At 41.0% G+C, this 27,535-nt stretch overlaps 1 protein-coding gene across 2 annotated transcripts in view; it reads left to right on the forward strand.

Moving 5' to 3' along the window:
• Positions 1-15,037, forward strand: part of NHEJ1 (non-homologous end joining factor 1) — a 105,122-nt gene extending 90,085 nt beyond the window's left edge. For both annotated transcript variants that reach the window (XM_032230226.1, XM_032230233.1), the window contains 3 exons: positions 10,365-10,482; positions 13,866-13,996; positions 14,900-15,037. In XM_032230226.1, coding sequence (XP_032086117.1) covers positions 10,365-10,482; positions 13,866-13,996; positions 14,900-14,965 — 315 coding nt within the window. In that variant the 3' untranslated portion in view covers positions 14,966-15,037. The remainder of the gene's footprint in view (positions 1-10,364; positions 10,483-13,865; positions 13,997-14,899) is intronic.
• The last annotated feature ends 12,498 nt before the right edge of the window (positions 15,038-27,535 follow it).

The following is a 27,535-nucleotide window of genomic DNA, read 5'->3' on the forward strand; positions in this document are numbered from 1 at the left end:
ACGCTTGGCCTTGCTGTCATGTAGTCATAACATAAGGAGACTATCCACCCCTTAGCATGCACGGCTGGCATTATCATCCTCCAGCTAAGATGCAAGTTTTTGGCTTGACGTCAGTCTTCTCATGGCAGCCGCTCTGGGCAAAGGAATGACTTGTCCTCTTACACATTTCCTCAGTTTCTTAACCTCCCCCCATCCCCCATACTTGATAGCTTTTCTATCTCAGCAAAGACTGATAACCAGAAATGGTCTCTCCAAAAACGTTTCTTGGCAGAGATGCAAATAGATTTTGAGGGAATAGAATGAGGATTTTGAAGGGAAGAAAAAGACCCTACCACAGTGATGGCAAACCTTTTTCTTATGGCATGTCACAATTGTGTGTGTGCGCGCTATCGCACATGCACGCATGCCCACACCAATTCAATCCTCCCCGCCCACCTGTGCATGCATGCGCAACCCCCCCATGCGCATGCACGCACAAGCTCACTCCAGAGGCTTTCCTGAAGCCTGGGGAGGGCAAAAGCAGCCTCCCCAGCACCCCAGAGGCTCCCTGGAAGCCAGAAATGGATCATTTCCGAACTTCCAGTTGGCCCGTTGGGGCCATTTTTCACACTCCCCAGCCTCCAGAGGCTTTCCCCCGGCCCTTGGTAAGGCTGAAAATCAGCTAGTTGGCGTGCACATGCGCGCCAAAGCTGATGGCTGGCGTGCCAGCAAATATGGCCCTGTGTGCCACAGGTTCGCCCTCACAGGCCTACCACATTGCATTTTTAATAGAAACATGCTGCAGGGGAAATTAGAAATGCAGCTCGATAACATTAAAGAACTGAAAGTATCATTGATCATGTCATCTCAATTGTAATTCATTGGACTAAATTGCACATAGAGCCGTTTTTGAAAGCCATAGAATGGCAGCTGCCATTAGTGATCTGCTACAGTGTCAGGAATTAATTGCTAGTGTGTTGGTGGAGAATTACTGAAAGTGTATGGTTGCAATTGGCACTTCCTTCCAAAGCAGGAATAGCTATCTTAAGGAGGACTTGGGAACTGGAGAGATGCAGCAGGCATGACTTATGAATGGTTATGAAAAGGAAAAGAAGGTGTTTTGTATTGTTTCTGTTTTTCTTGCTGGATTAAAATGCACTCTTAAGATGAGCTCTATGTAGAAGCAATGAGTACACCGATTCTGTGAGTTTCCTATGTAGACTCTAAAACAAAGAGTACTAAAGTAGTTGTCTTGGTGGTATACTATACGCTGTCCCTGTTTTACCGTTTGATTCATAGAGACTGCTTTAATTGTTTACACATCTAATAAAGGCTGGACCTTGATATACATATTTAAATTGGTCTGAAGCTGGGTCAGCATTAAAGAGCACCAGCATGTCCTCAGACAATTTAAATATACTCTATGTTTTATCCCAGCTGCTTCCAGATGGACCATTTATGTGCAACGTATATTCATTCATTCAAAAGTATATAAAGTTTGTTTAGATATGTAAAGCAAACTGAGCTTCCATCAGATAAACATACATTGTTCACATAAATACCACTGTATTTTCCACATGTAACTCTGTCCTTGAAGACCTCAGTTCATTTTCATTGTTACTAACCCAGGAATATTGATGTTGTGATAGAAGAACTCCACAGTAGATTGCAACTCTGGGACTGTAGTTTAAACTATTGCATAAGGGAGGTGTGTAGAGATGCAGGAAACACCAACACACTTGTTCTCAACTGTGTTTCGGAGAGTAAATAGATTTTTTTATTGGCCAAGTGTGATTGAACACACAAGGAATGGAGCAATGGGAGGGGAAAGAGATTGATATATGGGTCAAAAATATGTAGAAATCCAAGTATGTCCTGTTGTGATCCATCTATTGTTGCGAATGCTATGTGGCTGGTTTCTCTATAGTTCAAAATAAAAAAGAATAAATTACTTCTTCCAGTTCTACAGCCAATGTGATGAAAAATAGACAATGATTGAATATGAAAAACTGTCCATGAGCCTCCTTAAAGGCACCTTAAAGACTGCATACAAAATATATGCAGGGAAATTTCCTAATCCTAAACAAGGCCATGCTTAGCCAAGAGACACACACATACCCACTCTCCAAATCATTCACAATGACACAATCTTCCTTCCAGAAGAAATATCCCCCCCAAAATAATACGGGTTTTTTCCCATTTCTGTATTACTGTATGAAGCCCAATATCTTAGTGGCCTGAATGATGTCTCCAGTCTCTGTTTTGAAATGCAGCTATAAGTTATCTTACAGAGGATTTGAGGAAGTGTAGAGAACAGCAGCTTTATGAAAGTGGAGGGAGAGGTTGCCAGTATCCCTAAGGATGGTTGAATAGATGGCAAGGAAAAGAAAGGCCTACCCCATTGCTTGCCCGGTTACATGGTTTTTCTTCTGGGCCAGGCCCCTGTGATTTACTTTGCCCTGAGTTATGACTGTGTTTTTGCCTTTGATCTGGCGTCTCCAGCTGCCTATTGGCTGTTCTCGCCCAGCCTTTGGGGTTCATTCACCTGTCAGTTTACAACTCATTGCAGCCTGGATACAAAGAGACTCGGTGGCTATGAGCAAAGCTCTCTGTATTTCTGATTGTTGGGGTAGCGTAACCAAGAGCCAAAGGGTTATCACATCCAGGCTCTTGCTGAGCAGCTACTACTCTTCCTGCAGAGGAGTCTAATCCATTGTGCCAGTAAAGGTACAAATCAGCTGGGCCGTGCCAAGCAAGAGTATCAGATCATATGCTTATAGGGATAAATGATGGCCTTTTATCGTTCTTTGCGTTGCACTCATTTTGTATTTTGTCATTTTATGGTTTGTAGAGAAAAGCACACACAGCTGTTCTAGTTCTGCTGGTTTGTGGTATAATCCATGCTATTTAAACTAGGGGGGCAATGCCCCCTGAAATTTCTGAGGCATTGAGTTGTATCACATAGAAATATGGATATATATTGTGTTGTATTTTCAAGGGTTATTTAGCTATTTAGGACAACTGATTCCTGCAAAAAAGATGTATTTCTAATTGATGAGCATTATTTTTGCTAAAAAGGCTGCAGCCTTTTTTGAAGATCAGAAGGAAAAGACCATATTTTACTTCTGATGATTATGATTCTAGAATTACATTAATTGAATCTGCACTATGTGTGACTAAACCAATGGGAGAAATGAAGCAACTTTTATTATGCCCAGGCAGATATTTTGGTTTTATCTCAGTAGGTGACATAACCTATCTGATGTTAGTTGATGCCCCATCGAAAAATTATGAGCAAAGACACGACTAGTTAATTTGTTTTATTTTTAATTTCTTGATTTATTTAGATTGATTTATCTGGCTGCCTATTTCACTAATGTGACTGGGTGGCTAATAATTATAATTTTAAAATATAGTATAAACGCAGTTTAAAATTACTCTCCTAATCTAATGCTTGGATTCAAAGCCACCAAATAATTAAGACTAGATTAAGAAATTGAACAAAAATTGTGGAATAAAGTGTGGCAATCCTCATTGCTATTATTATGAAAACAAACGTTCATTCAAATCTTTATTTTAAATATTTTAAAGGCATTCCTGCCCAGTGCCTCCAAGAAAGGAAGGGCAGGAAGAATAGCTTTGCGGAAGATCTTGTTTTAAAATATTTCATGGCGTTTACACTACACCAGGGTTGTCAAACTCAAGGCCCAGGGGCTGAATCAGGCCCATGGGGTGTTTAGATTTGGCCTGCAGAGCTACCTTGGAAACAGCGAAGGACCAGCCTGCAGTGCCTCTGCCAGCAAAAACGGAGCTCGGGAGGGTTGTTTGCTTCATTTTCGCAGGCAGAGGGTTGCAGGAGGCTGTCCTAGCCCAAAACAGAGCTCGCAAGGGCAACATCCCCCTCCCCACCCGAGCTCCATTTTCACTGGCAGAGGGTTGCAGGAGGCTGTCCCACCTGAAAACGGCGCTCAGGAGTCTGTTTTCACTGGCAGAGCGCTCAGGCCACCACAGGCACTCCCAACATGAGTGAAGTCAAGTTGCCTCCCCCATCATGACCACGCCTACCCCAGCCCCCCCCCCCCAGGTCAAAAACAATCCTGATGCGGCCCTCAATTGAGTTTGACATCCCTGCACTACACCATCAGTAAGGACTCAGTTCAAATTAAAACAAATCTGGAGAAAACAGATGAATATTTTTTTAAAAAAATCTAACCCAGGATTACAGAGGACTCTAAATAGATAATGGATGGACCTATAACAATAACTGAAGTTTACAGAGCTATAAAAAGGATTAAAACAGGCAAGATACCTGGACCAGATGGATTTTCAGGATCTTATTATTAATGTTTTGAGGATTATTCACAGCCTTTACAAAATATGTTGAGCTCTATTTTACAGAGAAGAATGAGGCCAAAGAGTTGGGAAGAGGCTAATACATCATTAATACCTAGAGGGGCAAGATTTGGCTTTAACAAGAAACTAATGGCTGATATCCTAACAATTTTGGCTGAGAGGCTGAAAATAATTTTGCAAAATTTTATATCTGAGGATCAACGTTGTCTTTCACCTAAAAGGTAGTTAATGGACAATATTAGCAACATAAAAAACACAAAACAAGTCACTGATTTTCTTAGATGCGAAGAAGACCCTTGAAAGTTTGAACTGGACCTTCCTGTTTCACCCTCTTTTTTTGGGGGGGGGGAGATGTGTCTTATACTCTGAAAAATACGGTATATGTCATAGAACAAATACAGGTAGGGCTTAATTGTGATCGTAAGTTAAAGCAAGACACCTGTTAAGTGAATTTTGCTCCATTTTAATGACATTTCTTGCCACAGTTGTTAAATGAATTGCTATAGTTGTTAAGCTATAACATGGGTTGTTAAGTGAATCTGTTTTTCCCATTGACTTTGCTTGTCAGAATATGAGTCATTTGCCAAGCATCTGAATTTTTATCATGTGAACATGCTGCAATGGTTTTAAATGTGAAAAACAGTCATATCACTTTTTACATTGTTGTTGCAACTTCAAGCAGTCACTAAATAAACTGTTGTAAATTGAGGATTACCCGTAATTGTAAGCAGAGAACAAAACAAAAGGCAATAAAACAAGAATGCCCATTGTCTCCTCTCTTGCTTATTTTACTTCTTTAAATATTGAACAGAGATATAAAACAAGATGAGAAAATTATGTGAAGAACAGATTGAAAAAGAAGTTAAGGAAATTTGTGGATGTCCTGGTGCTGGCTTTGCAGGAGCCTTTAAAGAGAATAGAAACATCAGTGGGAAAACTTAAAAGAATTTACTAAATAATTATGTTAAGGCATGGAATGAAGTTTCAAAAGCCATGCTAAGGTGGGAGAAATTACAGTGGCCATTGTTGGGAAGAATTTCTATGATAAAAATCATTGTTTTTCCTGGAATGATGCTTTTATTTCAGAGGGCTTTAAACATTAATATACAACTGAAATCAGAACTTTTCCTCAAGTCTGATAAACAGTTGGAAGAAAAGTCATGATATTTTTGATATATGATAACCACAGCAAGATTATTGTATGTCCAAAGAGGAAAACTTTGGCAACACCTATAAAGAAGGAATGATTGGTGAAGATGACAGAACTTGATCAGACGGGTGAATTGACCTGTTTGATTAGAGAAAAGACAATCTCTATGTTTATTGCCGAGTGGAAACCCTTTATGGGCTTTTTGCGTAAAATAGAAAAAAATAGACTCATGATTTATGGTTTTGATTTGATTAGATACAATAGAATAAAAAAAGAAAAGAATCCCTATGTAGATTTACAGAAAGAGGTAGATCTACAATTGTGGTTATAACTGTTGTAAAGATTGGAACCCACTTTTTCATTATCTTCTTCCTTACTTTTCTTTATTTCCTGTATCTTTTTTCTTTTTGCACTTTAGCTTTCTTTTTTTTCTTTTTTCCTTCTTATTCTGCTTGATTTTGTACTGATTTTTGCTCTTGTGTTAAAACTTTCATTAATTTTTTTTAATTAAATCCTATGCAAATGGAAAGATCACTAGACATATAATGGACAATAAGCAACACAAACACATTATCTGTCCGCACGGTCAATATTGCTGTACATGGTAGTCAGGATGCACTGTATTTTTTTTCAATGACATAATACTGTATTTTCAACATTGCAAATCTTATGTTGTAAATGCTGCCCATTCCTGAAGTCATTGGATCAAAATATGCTAACATATAACAGTTACTTCTTCATTGGGTTACTGTAACATATTTTGCATGGAGCTGCATTACAAAAATTCCTCTGGATATCAAGATGGGCAGCATATAAATTTAATAAATAAAATGACAGTGCTCAGAACATCCTAGTAGTTCAGACCCCCGCAGCCACTTTACTGATAGGCGCCTCTACTTAACAGGGAATTACTTCCTTGTTAAATCAGTTCCACCAGCTATCAAGTATGTTCCTAGGCATAATTCACACTCTTGATGATAATGTATTAAGCTGGAGGTGGCTTGTAATCACACCATTCCATAAAACCTGCTCCCATTTAAAAATGTTCTGACCTGGGCTTTCCAAGAGCATGAAGCAACTCCTTGTCCTGATAAAATAGCAATAGCAATAGCAGTTAGACTTATATACCGCTTCATAGGGCTTTCAGCCCTCTCTAAGCGGTTTACAGTGTCAGCATATCGCCCCCACAATCTGGGTCCTCATTTTACCCACCTCGGAAGGATGGAAGGCTGAGTCAACCCTGAGCTGGTGAGATTTGAACCGCTGAACTGCTGAACTAGCAGTCAGCTGAAGTGGCCTGCAGTACTGCACTCTACCCACTGCGCCACCTCGGCTCTTAAAAAAACCTTTTATTAATTTATTGTGAATTCTGCCCATTCACATCCAGCAAAGTCTTTCAAGGGGGGGATTTACAGTCACAGACCTTATCTGGCTTGGAGAGCTCACAGGCCGATATCTGCAAAACTTGGCAGATTCTCCGAGAGTCACAAACCAATTAAGCGAACTAATTGTCTCCTGCAAACTCCACTCCCCTTTTGCTCTTCTTTTATTTCCTCTGAGAAGGCCATTCATCGTCCACCTGTGGCCTTACTCCCAAATCGACCCCTGTTCTTTAGCTGTTCCCTTTCTCTGGCAACTCTGCACATGCACACACTGGGAACAGGCTCCAGCTGTTCGTCTGCCTCACTGATGTCTGATTCTGGAAGCAGCTGATAACTGTCAGACAGCCCTGGCCCTCTCTCTGCCTCCGATATAGAGCCCCTATCAGAGCCTTCCCAAGACTCCAAGACTGGCCCATGTTCCTCCCCAACCTCCTCACTGTCAGAATCTGCTGCCAGCTCTGCTGGCCACTGGCAGGCCACAACAACAAGCCTGCCCAGGCTTGAGAACCTGTTCTCAATCTTGTCTTCATCAAAAGTAGTCTCTTTCATTCCTTGACCCTAACCACGGCAGAGCACAAATTGAGGGAAACAAGGATAGGGAGGGGATGAGAAAGCTTTCCCAATAGTCTATGATACTCTTTGCCCTAGGAAAGTTGGTTAGTGTATTCCTCGGTAGTCTTTCACAATGTAATAAATAGCTTTTTGGGTTTGTTTTTATTATTTGAATGTGCAAATTTTAATTGATGCCTATTTTAGCTGGTGAATTTCCCTCTTTCTATTGTATAGGTAGTCCTCAACTTACAGCAGTTAGTTTAATGACCATTCAAAGTTACAACGGCACTGAAAAAAGTGACCTGCAACATTTCCAGGGTCACGTGATCAAAATTCAAATGCTTGACAATTGATTCATATTTATAACGGTTGCAATGTCCCAGGATCATGCGATCAACCTTTTGCAACCTTCTGACAAGCAAAGTCAATGGGAAAGCCGAATTCCCTTAACAACCATGTCACTAATTTAATAACTGCAGTGACTCACTTAACAACTGTGGCAAGACATGTCATAAAATGGGGCAAAGTTCACTTAACAACAGAATTTTTGGGCTCAATCATGGTCCTAAGTTGAGGACTATCTGCACTATGTATTTTTGTTTTGGAATTCAAGGAAGCATACCTAGCCTCTCTTTTCTCCATTCCTTTTTATTTTTGTAACTTTGTGAGTGATGGACAGACACCAAAGGGATATAGTGTGCAAAAATGTGTGCGTATGCATGTTGATATGTGTATAAATAATCTTTACTTCACTTCCTTCTTTACTGGAATACCTGGAGCATCTTTTTTAGAATTATCTCTGCAAGGAGAGATGAGAAACAAACATTTTACTTAAAGGGAAAGCCTCTTTTACCCAAGGAGGGGAATGGTCTTGTAGCTGAATATCAGAACTCCTGCTTGGCATTGCAGAGAGTCCCAGGTTCAAATCCTGAGCATTTCTAGTTTGAAAGATCCTGAAAAGGACCAGACAAGGAGAGCAGGAATACTAAAAGTACTTTCAGACATTGAAAGTCTAGAGAGATGCTTGAGGCCCAGCCTGCCTCCCTAAAGGATCTGGAAAGAAGGTGGGAGTCATAATGCCAGTATATGATTCAGTCTTAGCTTCCCATTCCATCCTGCTAGGCTGTCATTTATAGTATGGGCCAGGAGCCTTGTGCCACTTCTGCAGGCTGCGGTGGGAGGAGTAGGTGACCGGCAAAGCTTTGGACTCTGGCCTTGAGCGCCTCAGTGCTTGCAGAGGAACTGGCCTATTATCAGTTACACTTTGTTCTCCTGCCTGTTTGGGTGTGGAGCAGCTGCAGCACATGGAGGCATTATCTCTGGAAACCTTTGAAACATGGGCAGCCAGCAGAATTCTGGGTTCCCTCTCTCCAGGATGGTGCGGGTGGAGTGAGCCTTGGTCCTTGGTCCTTGTGCCTGGATGCAACAAAGTACCTGTTCTTACCCTTCTGTCCTGCTGGGGAAAAACAGTTTCTTAGCATGTATTGGTGGAGTGTGTGTGTGTGTGTGTGTGTGTGTGTGTCACTTAGAATAGAATAACAGTTGGAAGGGACCCCCTGCCTAGGCAGGAAACCCTGTACAATTTCAGACAAACAGTTATCCAACATCTTCTTAAAAATTTCCAGTGTTGCAGCTTTTACAGCTTCTGGAGGCAAGCTGTTCCACTGATTAATTGTTCTAACTGTCAGGAAATTTCTTCTTAGTTCTAGGTAACTTCTCTCTTTGATTAGTTTCCACCCATTGCTTCTTGTCCTGCCCTCAGGTGCTTTGGAGAATAGCTTGACTCCCTCTTCTTTGGGGCAGCCCCTGAGATATTGGAACACTGCTATCATGTCACCCCTAGTCCTTTTTTTCATTAAATTAGACATACCCAGTTCCTGCAACCGTCCTTCATATGTTTTGGCCTCCAGTCCCCTAATCATCTTTGTTGCTCTTCTCTGCTCTCTTTCTAGAGTCTCAACATCTTTTTTACATCGTGGTGACCAAAACTGGATTCAGTATTCCGAGGGTGGCCTTACAAGGCATGATAAAGCTCCTGCTCCCAACACAACAGTCCTCTTTGTGAAAATGGAGGAGTTAGGTACTTCTCGAGCTAAGCTTTAATACCATTTCTATAATAGAAGTGGAAAGCTCTTCTAAGTACAATGACTTTACCTAGAAGCGGGGACGGTGCTCCCAGAGCTGTTTGAGAATAGGGGCCATTATACCGATTACCAGAATATTGGTAGTCCTTGACTTATAATGTTTGTTTAGTGAGCATTCAAAGTTACAACAGCACTGAAAAAAAAGCAACATATGACTGCAACTGCTGCAGCGGCCCCTTAGTCAATTGATCAAAATTCAGATGCTTAGCAACTGACTCATATTTATAACGGTTGCATTATCCCAGGATCATGTGATAATCTTTTGCAACCTTCTGACAAGCAAAGTTAATGGGAAGCCAGATTCACTTAACAACCATGTTATTAACAACTGTGGCAAGAAAAGTCATAACACAGGGCAAAACTGACTTCACAACTGTCTCGCTTAGCAACAGAAACCTTGGGCTCAATCGTGGTCATGAGTCGAGGACTACCTGTAAACGAAAGAAGCAATTTTATACTGTAGTGCTCTATGTTTATTCTCTGGTCCACTTTTTTTCTGTTTTGACTGGCAGCCTCCTCTTCAAATATTGCATGCCCCAAAGACTAATTCCCTTCTCTGGTTACCAAAGTTCCTTGTCAATGAAAAATAACAGGGCACCCATTGCGTGCGGAGTACGGATGTTCCATGGAATTAAGGCCTGTACCTGATCTTGACTCTTACGTACAGTATTGCAAAATCACTCTTGAATTGCCCTCCTTATTATAGACACTGGTACTATAGAAATGTAGCATGCTTATTTCCCGTGTTCTATAATCCCATTTGTAGTCTCCACCCTGCACGCTATCTCCTCTTTTGTTTTTCAGACTTTGCCCCAAGCCTGCTGCCTGGGAGATGGACGCATGTTCACTTCTAACCTAAAATCGCTCTATTTGGCAGTGACCCAGCAACAAGCCAGAGCTGCTTGCAAACGGCACCGGGCAGGTGAGTGGATCAAGGGTGGGAAGGGTGTGCCAGCTCTGCCACCACCCCTTTAGAACAGGGGTCTCCAACCTTGGCAACTTTAAGACTTGAGGACTTCAACTCCCACAGCAAAGCTGACTGGGGAATTCTGGGAGTTGCAGTCCACAAGTCTTAAAGTTGCCAAGGTTGGAGACCCCTGCTTTAGAAGGCAAGCCTACTTATCACAAAGGACCAGAAGTAAATTAATCCAGTTGGTTTTGTGCTAAGAGAAAGTCATCTTCCAAGAGAACCTGACAACCTTTGATACTCCTAGTTTTCTCCCTCCTGTATTCCCTTACCATTTCTTCATGCAATTTTGATCTACAGTATCTTGATGGTACATATTCTGGCTCAGGGTCAGCTAATTTAACATCTTTGAGATTAGGATGGTTGTAATTCCAAACAATGTAGACAAAGTTGCCTAAAACCACTGTAATTACTGCTTTGATGGCTTTCAACTTAGCCTACCATGAAGTTCCCTCTGCCATGGCAATATTTTATTGCCGTGTATATATGTCTCCAGATTTTTCTTGCTTTTCCTATGTTACAGTTTAGACTTCTGCATGTGACTTGGTTAGGATGCTTAAGGATTTTATTCAGTATATGTTTGAAAGCAACCAGACTTGGTTTTCACCAACGGAACCAATATATGAATCAGAATGCGAATATACTACTAGTAGTTCCACATTGTGAAGGATTTTATAATGCAGCTTTTTGCAGTTTAACTTTAAAAATGTCTTTTTCCATTCAGTTCCTGGTAATATCCTGCTCACATCCATATAATATTCTTAAAAGTAACATTAAATGGTTTGGCAGTGCCTTCTTTCTGAATGCTTCAGTTTCACTATCTAGCTTACAGCCCTAGGGTTTGGTGCTGGTATCCTATTCAAATCCTACCCAGATCTGATCCTAGTTCTCCTTTTGGGATCAGTCAAAGCCAGCTGGATTTCGCCACCTAGCAGGGCAATTGTATTATTATTACCAGCAATTAAAATGTATATAAAAATAATATTTATTTTAGGATAAACTGTATATAAAAATACATATATAGCATGGGAACAGGCTACTTGAACCATCTTCATCCCATTACATTGGCCCATCCCATTTGTCAGGCAGGGAGGGTATATTGCAGATCCATCAAAGAACTCAGACTGGCAGGATCTAGGAAGAGAGCTTCCTTTGCCGTTGCCGTTGCCTTGTGGAGCATTCCCCCTCTGGAGGTGAGCCAAGCCTCCACTAACCTGGCCTTCTAAAAATGAATTAAAACATGGCTCTGTACCCTTGCTTGGAAAGCACAGGGGAGCATGCAGCCGTGGAGTTGGTTGGTGCCCTGAGAGCCCTCCCTTCTCCTTTTAATTTAATTTAAAAGGCTTAATTATTCTTGCATCATTTTAAATGCATTTTTATTACATTTTTAATTTTTAAATTCTTGTATACTGTTTTTATATTTTAACTTCTTATTGTACACCTCCCATAATCCTACTCTAAGAGAGATGATGGTTCAAAAATCTGATTAGTAAATAAAATAATAAAATAATAAAGTACCCTGTTTCCCCCAAAATAAGACCTCCCTGGATAATAAGCCCAATTGGGCTTTTGAGCATCTGTGCTAAAATAAACCCTCCCTGAAAATATTTCAACATAGCAGCAGCCATGAGCTGACCACGCTCGCCGCCTCCTGCACCTCAAAAATAATAAGACCTCACCGAAAATAAGGCCAGGTGCTTATATCGGTGGTCAAAAGAAAATAAGACCCTGTATTATTTTCGGTGAAACACAATAAAGTAAACATTTTTTTCTATAATTTGAACACATACAACACAAAACAGACACTCAAGGTAAAAGGAGAAAAACACTGTGAAGTGGAGTTCTGAAATAATGGATGCAAAACTCAAAAAAAGAGTACACTTTGCTAAGAATTTCTAAAGACAATATGAATGATCTGCCTTCAAAAATGGAAGAAAAATATACTGTATCTCTTGTTTGCTCCCTATCCTAAAGAACACTGAATTCTTATTGAAAATGTTTAAACCATATTTCATTATTTAGTATCTGATGCTGACATTATACATAAATCAGTAGAGTAAGCCACCTGTTAATCCTTAGGTGTTAGTCTGTAACTTGTTCCAAAAGGTTAAGATTCACACTGATTTGTATCGCTTCCATGGCAGCTATGAGCCTGTCTCTGCCACACAGTCAATGCATACTTTCTGGTCTTGAGAGGGGTCTAGGACAACTCATGATAGCCAACTCACCATCACCAACTTGTGATGGCCAACTCACCACGGCCAACTCGCTGCAGAACAACTCACTGTGGGACAAGAGTTACATATATCAAAGAAATGGTGGGATAGAATCATTAAAGAAAGGCTGCAAAAGGAGGGACAAAATGAAATGCGAACAACAAAAGTTAAAATATTTTTAAAATTATTTTAAATAATTAAGATGAATTGTTGAATTGTGTCACGGTGAGATGTCCTGTGGCAAGTTGGCTGTGGCAATTTGGCCATGGCAAGTTGACCCATTCTTCCTTGAAGGAGTGGCCTGGAAATTAAAAGGTTATGAATAACCCTACATGAACCCTCTCTGCAATCCAAGTCTAAGATACTTCTGTTTTTATGCTTGTTGAGAAGGTGATGTCTCTGCAAGACACTAATTATCTTAACCTGCACAATCTTGTTTCTGGTAATCCTGGGACAGAATCTACCATAGTTATAATTTTGCAGTTGACCTACTGCAAAAGAGGGACAGAAAGCATTGATCTCTTGACCACTGATAGTGCCTGCATTTCATACTTGTGGAAATGATCTCAGAAGTACAATAAGTGAATCTCCCTCGGCATTTTGGCCATTGTGTGTTGCCACAAGGCACTATTGCCTCGAATGTTGTTTAACAGCTACTGTATATGAAGCCGTCAAAAGTAATTGAGGTTTTTTCTTTTATCAAAGTACTCAATTTAGCCATCTCTGCTAACTCCATCCGCTTTTGCAACCTTTCATCCATTGTAGGGATTGAAGCATCCTTCCATTTTTGTGCATAAAGTAATTTTGCTGCTGTCAACTTATATAACATGAAAGTTCCAATTTTTCCCCGAGTCCTTTTCCGTTAAATCCAAAAGAAAAGTTTCTGGTTTTATCTTTATATTCACTTTAAGTATCTTCTGTATTAGAATATGAATCCTGCTCTAATATTTCTTTGCTTTATCCACCATAAATGATAGAAAGTCCCTGCTTTACATTTGCATTTCCAACATTCATTTGAAGTACCATTCTACATTCTTGATAACTTACCTGGTTACTCTTGATACTTAAACCAATGCACTAATCTATATGGCACCACCGTTCGTTATCTTCTTCCTTTGACAGAATCAGAAGACTCTGGATCCCTTAACCATGCTGCTTCTCAGGACCCTACAGAAGAGCCGGTAGATTTGCCAGAGGCAGAAGAACAGATAGAGACCCAGTTGTCATCTGCACAGCATGTGGAAGAAGCAGTGGTGGGTCCATGACCATTAGATACATATGGGGAGGGGGTCCTCAAAGAGTTAATTATCCCTTGGACAACCATAGTTCCTCTTTCCCTGATGAGGTCAACTCTGCTTCTTAATCCTCTTGAAGAGCCTTCTTGAAAGGATTAGTAGTAAACTCTTCTATTGCTTATGTATGTGAAGTTCAATGACGGTCAGCAGCAACTCTAGATCAGCGATGGCTAACCTTTTTGTTTTCACATGCCAAAAGCATGCGTATCCACACCCAAAGCGTGCAACAATCCCCTCACTCCCCACTCCCGCCCTGTGCATACACATATGACCCCCCCCCGTGTTCCCCCCCCCGCACATGTAACACTCCCCTGCGGCCGGTTTAGGCCTAGCGAGCCTCCCTGAAGCCTCCTGGGACCAAAAACAGGCCACAGTGCCCTTGCACCCCCTGTGCTCTGCCCGCACATATGCAGGTGACCCCACACATGCGTGCACATCTCCTGCATGCGCCCCACCACCCGTGCATGCAGGGCAGAGACCCAAAAATCAACTGGCCGGTGGGAGGCATGCGTGCATGGGGCAATGGCTCGCATTCCTGCTGAGAGAGCTCCGTGTGCCACCTGTGACCCATGTACCATAGGTTCGCCATCACAGCTCTAGGTTTTCTAACCCTACGGGGGCAGCTTTGTGTCTGAAATGTGTCAATGCCATTGTTATTTTCTAACTAGTCTTACCTGCCACCACTGCTTGGTGTCAATTGCTATTTACATTCCAGAGAGAAACGGCACATTCTACATCTCAGCTGTGTAAGTCAAAGTAAAATGATGAAGTCTTATTTGGCTACATTTGGTTGATTTTACTCCTGTTTATTTGGATTGACTGGTTGATTTACTAATTCTGATCAGTGCCTCTTCTTCCCAGGTCCAGAAAGCACAAGTGCCTGTTGTCAAGACTAAAAAGAAGAAGGTGAAAGGGCTCTTTGTCTGAGACAACTGATCACGGGTGCTGATGCAGTTTTGAACTCCCCTTTGTCTTCTTGGAAAATCTAGGGGAAAAAAACCTGGACTCCATATTGAAGCCAGGGGTGGGCTGCTCCCGGCATTACTGCCGGTTCGGTGCAGGCAAAAAAATAGGTCTGCTGGGTGACTTTGGGCCAGTCACTCTCTCAGCTCAACACATCTCACAGGATTGTTCTTGTGAAAGGGGAGAAGGAAGGTGTGTTGGATATTTTAGCTCAGCGTTCCCCAACCTTTTCAGGTTTGCAGACTGGCCAAGGGGGGAGGGGGAGAGGGGATGGTTCCACATGTGCATATGTCCGCTACTCACATAAGTGTGGATGCATGTATGTGCTCGTCCACTTTCACAGCCCAGTTAAAAATGCTCAAGGCCTGGTAGTGGGCCGTGGCCTGGGGGTTGGGGACCCCTCTGTTAGTTGACTTGAGTTATTTGTAAAAATAATAAAGGTGAAATACAAATACATTTTTTTAAAAATATCCAGCACCATTTTATATTTCTTTATATTTATCTGTCCATGTGATTTTCTTAATAAAATACAGGAATGGTTGCCTCTGCTTTCTCTCATGCTGTATGGATGGTGCCTTTGTTCTTTTCATTAAAGTGACTATTTGCCTCCAGCATCTTCCTATGCTGCTGCTGCCCAGTGCAGATACCTGCTTACTTTGGCTGGGTCCCAGGGATGATCTCCATGCTAGAGCAGGGGTCAGCAAACTGCAGCTCTGGAGCCGCATGTGGCTCTTTCCTCCCTCTGCTGTGGCTCCGTCACTGGTCAGTGCCACAATTTTGAGAGGAGCTTCCGGTGGGGGTGGGGAGAAGTACAGCACGCTAGGAGGAGACTCTATGGCAAGGGGAGGGTTTTCCAGTTGTCTCCACAATTGATAGGGCTTTCAGTTATGACAGGTAGAGGAAAAAGTATGCCGCGCTAGGAGGAGACTATGGTGGGGGAACTGAACTTCCGGTCAGCTCCAGAATTGAACAGGGGGCTTCCGGTTAGGACCTTAGTGGCTCCCAGTGTTTTCTTTTCTATGGGAAACAGGTCCAAATGGCTCTTTGAGTGTTTACGTTTGCCGAACCTGCCTAGGGTGACCCGCTGGGGTTCCATACTCTTTGCATACGTTTCTGATGTTCCTTCATCCTTTCCAAGAACACACATCATCACCATGATGAGGCAACATAGCAGGAACTCAGGGGGTCAAAGGAAACAGCACACCTCTTTTGCATTTTTTTTAAAGCTCCCATACAACCAAAAAAAGAAAAGGGAAACTACGTTTAAAAAAAAATCTCACCATCAGCGATGTTGCTGCTTCCTCGGGACACTTTAGAACTGTAAGCTGACTACCTTCTTGTCAATCTTTCCTAAAAATTTGTCCAGGTCTTCTGGATCAAGCAATGACTTTTTGAGAAGTGGGGGAAACTGTTGCCTCTTTCAGAATTAGTAGGACTAGCCTTCTCTCAACCAAGAAAGGCATGGATCTAGAATGCAGGTGGACACATTAACAATTCCTGGGATCCTGTCCACTTGTTCATGATAATAAGATTGAACTCTTCCAAGATAACCATGTAAGGTTGTATCTCAATTCCATAGGACCTTCATAATGAGTCGAAGTCAGTGTGAATCTGAGCAGTTTTATCCATTCAGGTGTCAAGAACAGTCCTTGCAAATTATCCCTTGCCTTTTTTTTTACCAAAGACAGTTCAAGTCACACCGCACAGGGCTGTAGTAATGGGATGTACTACAAGGATGTAGTAAGCAGGGAAAGTTTAGATTGAGAAAGTAATTGGTCCAATTCTGTGAGTTTTCATGGCTTGGAAAGTTTTTGAACATCTGTCTTCCCAATCTCAGTCCAAGAGTTTAATCACTGCACCACATTAGTTTTGGAGGCCAAAGATCCTAAGAGGAAGCAAAGGTTCTTTATTATAACTGCAGGGGGAAGTTTCTAACTTTTTAACCACTCGTAACTGCTTCCAAGATCAAAAGACAGATAAAAACTGGCTGCTCTGGCCAGGGGAGTTACAAACAGTTCTTGCAAAGTGGGAAACCACACCCACAAGAGAAAAAAGAAAAAGAAATGAGAGAGAGGGGTGGGGAGAGAAAGGAGAGAAAGAAGGAAGGGGGGAAAAGGCAGGTAGGAAGGAAGGAAAAGATTTGTAGAGCAAGTGATGCTCAATTATTAGCTATTCCTCAAATGCTTTCTGCCAACTGGACTTTTAGGTACAAGGTGATCCCACTGAGCCATTCCCAAGGGCCACAGAAGCATTCACGTGAAATTCTTGCCACTGACCTTAGTGTAGTTTGCATGCTTACCCAGAATAGCACACAACTCTTGCATGCTAACAAGACATTCGGAAAGTCTAGTGGAGTGGAGATGGAATCGAGGCAAGGCAAATGCTCTGTTCTTTAGGCATTCACAGATTGTAGGTATAATAAAGCTTGTAAGTATAATAAAGCATCGAGTTGAGCTGGATGTTCACAGCTGCTGGTGTGGGTGAGAGAAATGAATGGAGAATGGGCTCTGTAACCAGCCCTTTGCTCTTTGCAGTGTGGTTTAATGTGGGTTGTGTGAATGTATCAAAGCCATCGTATTTAGTTCCTTCAAGCCAAGTTCCTCCTAGACATTCTGAATGACCTCTCTACAACACACATACGCACACAGACCTTCTGGGGCCATGGCAGACTATTTTGCTCAGCTTTCTTTTTATCATGTTGTGAAGGCAGTAACAAAATCATCCCACCACAATCCTGTCTTCGTAGGGAATGATATCATCTTTCATGGCTGTATCTATCTGATCCCAAAATTCAAGGATGAAAATTGTATCATTTTATATTGCCTCTGCCTGGAATGCATAAGATACTGTACAGTAATGTTTGAGGAAGGGGAGATATGGTTATTCAGTAGGTTCTCTTCTGCTAAGCCAGGATCCATTTCAGCACACAGACATTATATCTTGCTTGTCTTTTTGTCCATGGTTCAGTAGCAGCCAACCATTTTGAGTTTACTCAGAAATTCAAATAAGTGACTCATGAGATGAAATAGGTAGCTAGCTGGAGTAGTATTGTGTACCCCTCAGTTACTTTGCCTCTTGTTCCCTGATGAGTATGGATATGCACCCACCTAATCCTTGAGTGACTTCTTTCTCATTTAGTTTGGATGGCGTACTTTGGCAACATAAATATCCTTTTTGTCTGGCTTTGTATCTTAAATGATGTTTCTGATTCCTTATCCTCAAGTTTTTCCCATGCAACTTTTGGAGGCACAAGGCGGTGTCCAGTATAAAGGAAACGCTGGCCATTTAATCTTAGGGTCCAGCCATATAATACATTTTTCTACCAGTTCTGGCAAATTTATTAAAAGTGAACCAAATTTAACAGTGTAAAGGAAAGCACAGGCAAGGAAATTACAAGAATCAAGCTGCTTTAAATTACTCTTGCAAAGCCACTCTTTCATCAGAATAATAGTTGCTTGCTTTGATTCCGCATACAAGGACACCACATTTCTGTAACATTTTATATTTAGACCTCCTAACTCTCCTTGAGACCAGCAATGAAATTTTTCACTATCTTTTCCACTTTGAGATTAATTCATAGCATCTGTGTGAAGGAATACCTTTAATTAACTTAATTATAAGTTAGTCAACCCAATTATCTGGCTTCACATAATCTTCAATCAAATCCAGGACTGCTTTGCACAATATACTAGTAATCAGCTGGTTTACTGTTCAAAATGTCATATGAACATTGGAAGAAAATGAAGTGCAGGGGATAATATACCTTTACATACCCATTATAACAAATGATGTGTAATGCTCATTTCTAAGGTTATAATGGGTTTCCGCTAACTATTGGCTGAATTTTACTTATCCATTCTTTTTGCATTTGTTCCCGTTAGTGTCATACCGTTTTCCTTTTACAATGCAACTTTCTAATGATGTTACTGGCTGTGACATGTAAACAAGATAAACTTTGCAAGAGCTACACGTAAGGTAGGTAAGATAACTTTAAAAAGACGTCAGATAAGAATAACCCTTGCCAGGTGAAGGAATCCATAACAAGGTTACTGTTCAGCCTTGAAATATGCCACAGGGAAGTACATGGGTGTTTTTTCTTCGGACCTATAATTACTAAGAATCTGAAGGTATTCAAATAATGGAAGTAGTTTTATTAGATTAGATTGATCAAGATTTGGACTGATGGAAATAGGGTAAAGGGAACTGGCACAGAGTTTCTAGGCCAAAGGAAAGTACTCACCCTAGATTGCTAGAAATTGCCAGGATTATTTTTTTATTTATTATTTACTTTATTCCGTAGCATAGATAAAGAAGTGAAGGGATTTTTTTTCCTTTTCAAAAACCTTTCTTCAACTTCCTGATTTCAGATGTATGGTTTGGTATGACGCATTTACACAAACACTATGGGAGACATCCAGTCAATCTTGGAGACGTATGAAAAAATCTGGAGGTAACATGTTTGTCCAGACTAATGATCAACCCTTCTTGCAGTATCTGCTAAAGCTCGACTTTCTGTAATCCAGCAAAACCAAATGCATATGAACACTGATTGGAAAAATTAGTACTATTATTAGTTCCTTTATACCAGGGGTGTTCAACTCAAGGCCCAAGAGCTGGAACTGGCCCACGGGGTGCTTAAATCTGGCCTGCAGGGCTGCCCTGGAAACAGTGAGGGACTGGCCTGCGGTACCTCTGCCAGCGAAAATGGAATTCGGGAAGGCCAGATGCGGCCCTCCTGAGCTCTGTTTTCACTGGCAGAGAGTTGCAGGAGGCCGTCGCAGCCAAAAGCAGAACTTGGGAGTCCATTTTCTCTTGCAGAGCACATGGGCCACTACAGGTGCCCCTAACACGGGTGACATTGAACTGGCCATGCCCACCCTGGCCATGCCTACTCCAGCCGCCCAAGGTCAAACACAACTGTCATGCGGCCCTCAATGAAATCAAGCTTGACACTCCTGCTTTATATGCTCTGTATAAATGTACTAAAATTCTCTGCAGAGACATTCTCCAGACTTTCTCTCCCCACAGCAGGAATTTATACATTTTTTAAAATCATTTTCAGTGCATAGTTCCTGAACATCCACAGCAAGTTCCTTGGATGGTCACCGAGAACGTTTTTGGACTCTTTGAATGCGTATAATAGGCTTAAGCTCACGGAACTGTCTGATTCTGGGAAATGACTGTAGCTCATTTGCTTTCCTGATGTTCTTTAACTTAATCCTCAGTTATTCCAGATGGACCTGGGAACTTCCGTAGCACCATTTCCAGTAAGCAGAGGATAGGCGTGAATAGGCTGCATCTACAAGCAATCCTTAGCCTGGTTTCAAAGTCCAGTACAAACATTTCAGTCCTGACAGCTGATTTATAGCCCTGCAGTATAATATTACAGTCAACTTCTATTCTCTAGCACAGATTTTGATTTTCTTTGATGACTTTTATGTTTACTTTATAACTATAACTACTTTATATCTATTGATTTTATTCTTATCTTATTTTATGGTGATCTTGCCAGTTTAGCTGTGTGACATTGTATTGGCTATGTGATATAGCCCTCATACTATTTTATACTGATACCATACCCAGATTATATTTACTATTGGTTATTGTTTGCTCATCAACTAGCATTTGATTATTGAATGAAAACTTGCTGTACAATAATGTGACATAACATCCACTCTCTGCTGCCCACGTTCATTTTGTCAGCAGCTTTGGATATAAATAAGGGGCATAAAACATATGCTGTTTTAACTTTTGATTGGCAATCTCAGAGTTGGTTAGAAGATGGGCAGCTATATACAGTAAATGTTTTAAATAAAACATAACAAATAAGTAGATCATTTTGCACAATGTTTTTTTACTACTGGGATGATATGTCATATATTGTAAAGGACAGTCCTTTATTTCAAAAAGCTGCCCTACAGATTTATAAAACTTTCTGAATTTTATAAAATTTAGAAAACTTCACTCTTCCTTTATTTTGGTCATTTAACTTTTAGTATGCAAATGGTACTTCTTAATGCACATTGTTTGTGTGGAAAATATGGAAACAGAATTGTGTTTAAAAAATAAGTTTACATATACCATTTGAATTTAGATATTTTATTAGAATATGAATATTTGTAAAGTGTTGCTTGGTGTTACTCTTGAAGTTTTCTTGCTAAAGCAAGGATATTATAAATTATTTATCCTTATGAATCTCTTTCAAATATAGCAATAGCAATAGCACAGACTTATATGCTGCTTCACAGTGCTTTTACAGCCCTCTCTAAGCGGTTTACAGAGTCAGCCTATTGCCCCCAACAATCTGGACCCTCAATATGCCCCTCTTTCAGGTTTTATTTTTTCCCCGATGAAAATGTGTTAATCACATCTTTTAGTCAATGCTAGACTTTTTCCTTATTTGTCAGCGGTTCATATATCAGGGCATCCTTGCATCTTAACCACTCATTCTTTCTACCTCCATCTTTTAGCAAAATCAAAACCCAGCTATCTTGACCCTCCCTTCTTCCACTACTGCATCCAGCCCCAGCATTGAAGAGAAAGGCAGCACTTCTGTTCAAACCAGTGGTGAAATTCAAACATTTTTTTTTCTTTTTTTTTTTTTTCATTAGAAAATATTTTATTCAATTTTCACATTCCATTTGCAATCATTTATATACAGGGTATTTACTATAAGAAAAGAAAAAAAAGAAAAAAAAAGAAAAAGGGAATAAAACGAACAAGTAAAAAGGAAACACAACTCATCATTCACAACCCCACCTAACCCTTCCATCCTCCATACACCCCATCTACCCCCTCCAACTTTCCTTTCCTCCCTCTAACGCTCCCCTCCTACTTCCCTTCCCCCTCAAACCTTCCTTCTCCCCTTGCTCCCCAGACACCCTCCTTACATTCCCCTTACTCCTTACATTCCCCTTACTCCTTCCTTACTCCTCCCTCTTCCTTCCCTCTACCTCCCTCCTTGGTGTATGCCTTTATTCGAGTGTTGTTTGATCTGATAAAAGTAAAATGAACCAAGGAAAAAATAATAATAATAATAATAATAATAAAAAAAAGAACCACCGTATATAAATACATTCTTGTTCTTGTTAAGACTATGTTAACACCCCCCCACCCCACCCCCCACAATCCCCATCCCTAATCCTCCCGACTTCCCAGGGCCCACACCTGGCACTACCTTCTGTCTAAAATATCTTGTATACATATGGATTAAAAAATAAAAGTAATATATCAAAAAAAAAAAAAAAAGAAAAGCAGAGAAAGAAAAAAAAAGGAAAAAAAAAGAAAAGAGAAAAGAGAGAAAAAAAAAAAAACCACTCTTTGTGTTGATCTCAGCCCGCCATCTTTATCTATGCTTAAATAGTATAAATCATTCTATCTATGTTTTATTCTCATCTCTTACTTCTTTGCTATTTACCCCGACCTTCTGTAGGCTCTCCCGTTCCCTTCCTAAACCTCATGATCCCTTCCAATAAGATTTAAGCAGCGTGGTTCATGCCATATATTCAAATATAACTTTACAGACAAGTAATCAAACTTTCCCTTCTAGTAAAATTTAAACAACGTAAATGATCTTTCTTTACCCCTTTTTCAAACAATAATTCAAAATAATCTAACCAGATTTCCCCTTCTTAGTAAGGTTAAGCAGCGTAGATCAGATATTACCTTACACAGGAATCAATTTCTATCTTAAGATAATTCCAACCGACTTCCCCTTTTAATAGGATTTAAATAACTTAGTTCATTCCACATGTATTTTACCCTCATCCCCCACTTGTCTGATATTTACCACTATCAAATTTATACTACCATTTGTTTAAGATATAACTCAGAGCGATTTGTAGCATGAATCATTCCACATATTCCAATAATACTTTCAGCAAGAGTCAGTTAACCTTCTATTTTAAGGTAGTCGCTTCTAACAAAGTTTAAACAACATAAATCATTCCGCATTCTTTTTACAGTTATCTTAAGATAATCCCAAGCGGCTTCCTGTTCTAATAAGCTTTAAACAACGTAAATTTTGCCCTCTTCCCTTGCTTGTCTGATATTTACCTCAAATAACGTAGTTCATTCCACATGCATTTTACCCTCATCTCTTGCTTGTCTAATATTTACCACTATCAAATTTATACTAGCGTTTATTTGAAAAATAACTCAGAACTATTACAACCAACTTTCCCTTCAAATAAAAGTTAAATAGCATGGATCATATTCAAATAATACTTTCAGCAAGAGTCAGTTAACCTTCTATTTTAAAATAGTCCCATCTAACAAAGTTTAAACAACATAAATCATTCCGCATTCTTTTAACCACTATCAAATTTATGCTAACGTTACTTTAGAATCTAGCTCAAAGTAGTTTCACCCAGCTTTCCCTTCTGATAAAAATTAGTCCACTTTTTCTACCGGAGAGAGGTCTCAAACCCCCATTCAGTCCTCAACTTTAGGAAGTCTTTTGAAGTATCTAAATTCTCGATCTACGTTCTTCTGCTTCTCCGAGGGAGGAGGGGCTACCCCCTCCATCTTGCAGCCGCATGGCCAGCCGTTTGCTTTCTCCTTCCGCTTGTCTCTCCTCTCTTCCAAGCGCGTCAGGAAGTCCCGCCTTCAGAATCCTACAATAGAAATCTTGAGCCTCCGAAACAGAGTTAAGACGAAATCTTTGATTCTCAAATGTAACCGTGATGCCGGCAGGGGCCTCCCATCTGTATCGAATCTGTTGACTCCTAAGCTCTTTAGTTAAAAAAGTGTAGTCCCTTCTTGCTTTCAACATCTGAAAAGGTATATCTTTGAAGACAATCACGTCCTGGTCATCAACTCGGAGACTGTTATTATGAAACTTTTGCACAATCGCGTTTCTAGATTCTTTTGTAGAGAAATGTATAATTATGTCCCTCGGGAGCTGTCGCTGTTCCGCTATCAATGAGTTCTGGCGATAGATTTTCCGAATCTGCCCATCAAAGTTACGTCCCGGGCTTCCCAGCGCATGGCTGAAGGCTTCAGCAAAGGTCTGTTTCAAATTCTCTTGCTCCTTTTCACGGAATCCTCTGACTCTTATTGAAAATGCCTTCCTATCAAAATTTAGCATCATAAGCTGTTCTTCGTTATTTCTAATTTTTTCTTGTAAAATTTGAATATTGGTAGTCAAGTTAAAATTAGCCTTCTCCAGATTTTCCAATTTGTTCTCTATTTCAGCAGAGTAATCTGACAGAGCAGACACGGCTGCAAACGTATTCACCTTCATTTGATTAACTTTAGATTTTAGATCATCATAAAGTTGCAATACAAATTCCTTAATTTCTTGCTTAAAGGTATTAAATATTTTAAAGAGATATTCCTGTGTTAAAACTTCTCCAGTAGAGGGCATAGGAGACAAAGGCTGTGTTTGCAAAAAAGATTCTTTAAATTCTTTAGACACATTTGTAGCAAGACGCTTCTTTGATCTGGGTGCCATAATAAATAAACAAGTAAGCGGCGCTTCGCTCCCCTCTATTTCCAAAGAAAAAGAGTTTATTTTGTTAAGGAGCGGTCTGCAGGAAGATAAACCCGGCTAAGTACATCCAGTAATCATCCACGGAGAGAAATCGCCATTTTGAAGTCTATTTAAACAAAGAAGTCTTTAAGACGAATGGTGCTGGTATTTAAGATAGTAATAAAAGCATAAATCTCACAGGGGTGGTACCCTCCCGTATCAAATCTAGCTTGAGAAAACTTTGTTTTGTCCTGGGGGGGGCTAGCCTGTCTGGGGCTGCCAAAAAAAAAAAAAAAAAAGGCAGCTGAGAAGAACTGGCCGGAGATAAAAGCTCCGCTTCGGCTGGATCTAATCTCTTCCACAGCCAAAAAAAGAAAAAGGCTGTGGCTTACGAATAGACCCTAGTCTACGGAGCTATCCTCCCTGCCCCTTTCTTAGCCAAAAAGGGGTGCTATCTATGATCTTATTTAGATATACAGACCAGATCTCTGAGGAGCTCGGTGGAGCCCTCCTCGGCAACAGGCCACGCCCCCAGGAAGCCTAATTCAAACATTTTTACTACCGGTTCTGAGCATGTGGTTTGGTGGGCGTACTGCAAAATCTCCATTCCCTCACCACTCCTGGGGCCAGTCAGAGGTGGTATTTGCCAGTTCTCTGAACTACTCAAAATTTCCGCTACCTGTTCTCCAGAACCTGTCAGAAGCTGCTGAATTTCACCCCTGGTTCAAGCCAAGCTGCAATTTCAAGGCAAGCAGTTGCCAGGCATGACCAGGCCCTGAGCTGGCAAAGAACAAACATCCATCTCTTTGTCGCAAATCCTCAAGCAGAAGATTCTTGAAAAAGGCGAGGCCTCTACTTGTATGGATCCACATTCTTTCTCTACCCCGGGTTCAACCAGTCAGAGAGGACTTCTTTCAAACGCTTTCAAACATCCAATGCGGCTTACTTGTTCAAAGGTCCCGTGGACTTCTAAGTTTGCTACAAAAAATGAAGCCTTTCTTAAACTCTTTTTAAAGCACTCGTCCCTTTCTTAGAGCCCTCAGAATCAGAGGTGGCATTTAACAGGTTCTGACCAGTTCTGGAGAACTGGTAGCAGAAATTTTGAGTAGTTTGGAACACCGATAAATACCACCTCTGACTGGCCCCGCCCCCATCTATTCTCTGCCTCCCGAATCCCAGCTGATCGGGAAGAAATTGGGATTTTGCAATATCCTTGCCCTGGAGTGGGGAGGGAATGGAGATTTCATAGTATCCTTCCCCTGCCATGCCCACCAAGCAATGCCATACCCACCAAGCCACATCCACAGACTAGGTAGTAAAAAAAATTGAATCTCATCACTGTTCAGAATGTGCTGAAATATGTTGCTCCTGAGCTTCTGTCAGGCCAGCCACCCGGTGGAATGGTGGGACTAGTTGGGTATCCTTGAGAGCAAGTGGCTGGGCACTGGTTGCTTTAAGACAACATTTGTCCCAGGGCTGAGAGTGTCTCAAAGGCTGTCCTTGCCACCCACCAGCCGACCGTGTGGACGTAGGCTCCATCTGCAAAATAGCAACTTGGCCTCGTCCAAGTGGTGCTTCCCAAGCAAGCATCTGCTTTTGCTATGAAGGGCCCATCATCAGCCAAAGGAAAAACAGAAGCGTGGATCAGAGGGGATGGCATTCCTGTTAAGAGGCTGCTCCTGACTTTCATCCTTGCAGTAGATGTTTCCTGCTAGGAAATCAGGTTACAAGTGATAGGGGAACTTCCAGAGATGACAACCATCACAATCAGAACTTTCTTATGAAAAAAAATTCCTGGAGACAAAACAGCAGAGTTAAACATATTAAGGCTGGGGAGGGAGGCAGCTGCAAGCTGAGTGTATCTACGTCCACATGGAGGGAAGCACAAAGTGGGATATACCGAGGTTCTTTCTTAGGCCCAGTACTCTTCTGCTATTTGAATTATGCCACAGAGAAGGGTTAGCTCCTGTCTTTGTATGTATAGAATACAATATAAACTTTATTTTGTTTGACCATATCAAAATATAAAACTAATACAAATATACAAATAGATATGAAGAAAACAATGGGACACAATCATGGAAAGTCATCACCCTGCAGTTAACTCCAATATGACCTAAATATTCTGTCCTCTTCAAAATGGTCTTTGAAATAAAGAGTGTAGTCTTACTAACGATATGCCTATAATTTTTAAAAGGGAGATGTGTTTTGTGTGTGTTAGTTATATATATTTATATATAGCATTCTTGTGAAAGTGCTAGTCCTTTTTTTTTTAAATAGGATTAGGTAAAGGTAATGGTTCCCCTCGCACATATATGCTAGTCATTCCTGACTCTAGTGGGCAGTGTTCATCTTCGTTTTAAAGCTGAAGAGCCAGCATTGTCCAAAGACATCTCTGTGGCCATGTGGCTGGCATGACTAAACACTGAAGCAGCACGGAACCTGCCCACCAAAGGTGGTTCCTATTTTCTACTTGCATTTTTACATGCTTTCAATCTGGTAGGTTGGCAGAAGCTGGGACAAGTAATAGGAGTTCACTCCATTATGCAGTGCTAGGGATTCGAACTGCCGAACTGTTGACCTTTCTGATCGACAAGCTTAATGTCTTAGCCACTGAGCCACTGCATCCCTAAAATAGAATTAGTCCTCTTAAAAAAAAAAAAAGTATAAGATCTCTGTATAAAAAGTGGTCTGATTCACAGGTCATATGTGCATAGAAAGGGTTATGAGAAGCAATGAAGATGCTTCTTTCCCCTATGCTAAGTATTTGTATTTGTATTTGTATTTTATTATTTGTATGCCGCCCTTCTCCGGGAGGACTCAGGGCGGCGAACAATTCAAGGGGGAAAAAGGGGAACATAAAAAGACAAAATACAAATAATAAAAGTAGACAACAGTCGCACAACCATACATGTCGAGAGGGGAGGGAACTCATCACCCCCAGGCCTGCCGGCAAAGCCAGATTTTGACGGCTTTTCGGAAGGCCTGGAGAGAGGTGAGGGTCCGAATCCCTGCGGGGAGTTCATTCCAGAGGGCCGGAGCTGCCACAGAGAAGGCCCTCC

The sequence above is a fragment of the Thamnophis elegans genome, chromosome 1 (assembly GCF_009769535.1).
Source record: "Thamnophis elegans isolate rThaEle1 chromosome 1, rThaEle1.pri, whole genome shotgun sequence".
Lineage (NCBI taxonomy): Eukaryota > Metazoa > Chordata > Lepidosauria > Squamata > Colubridae > Thamnophis > Thamnophis elegans.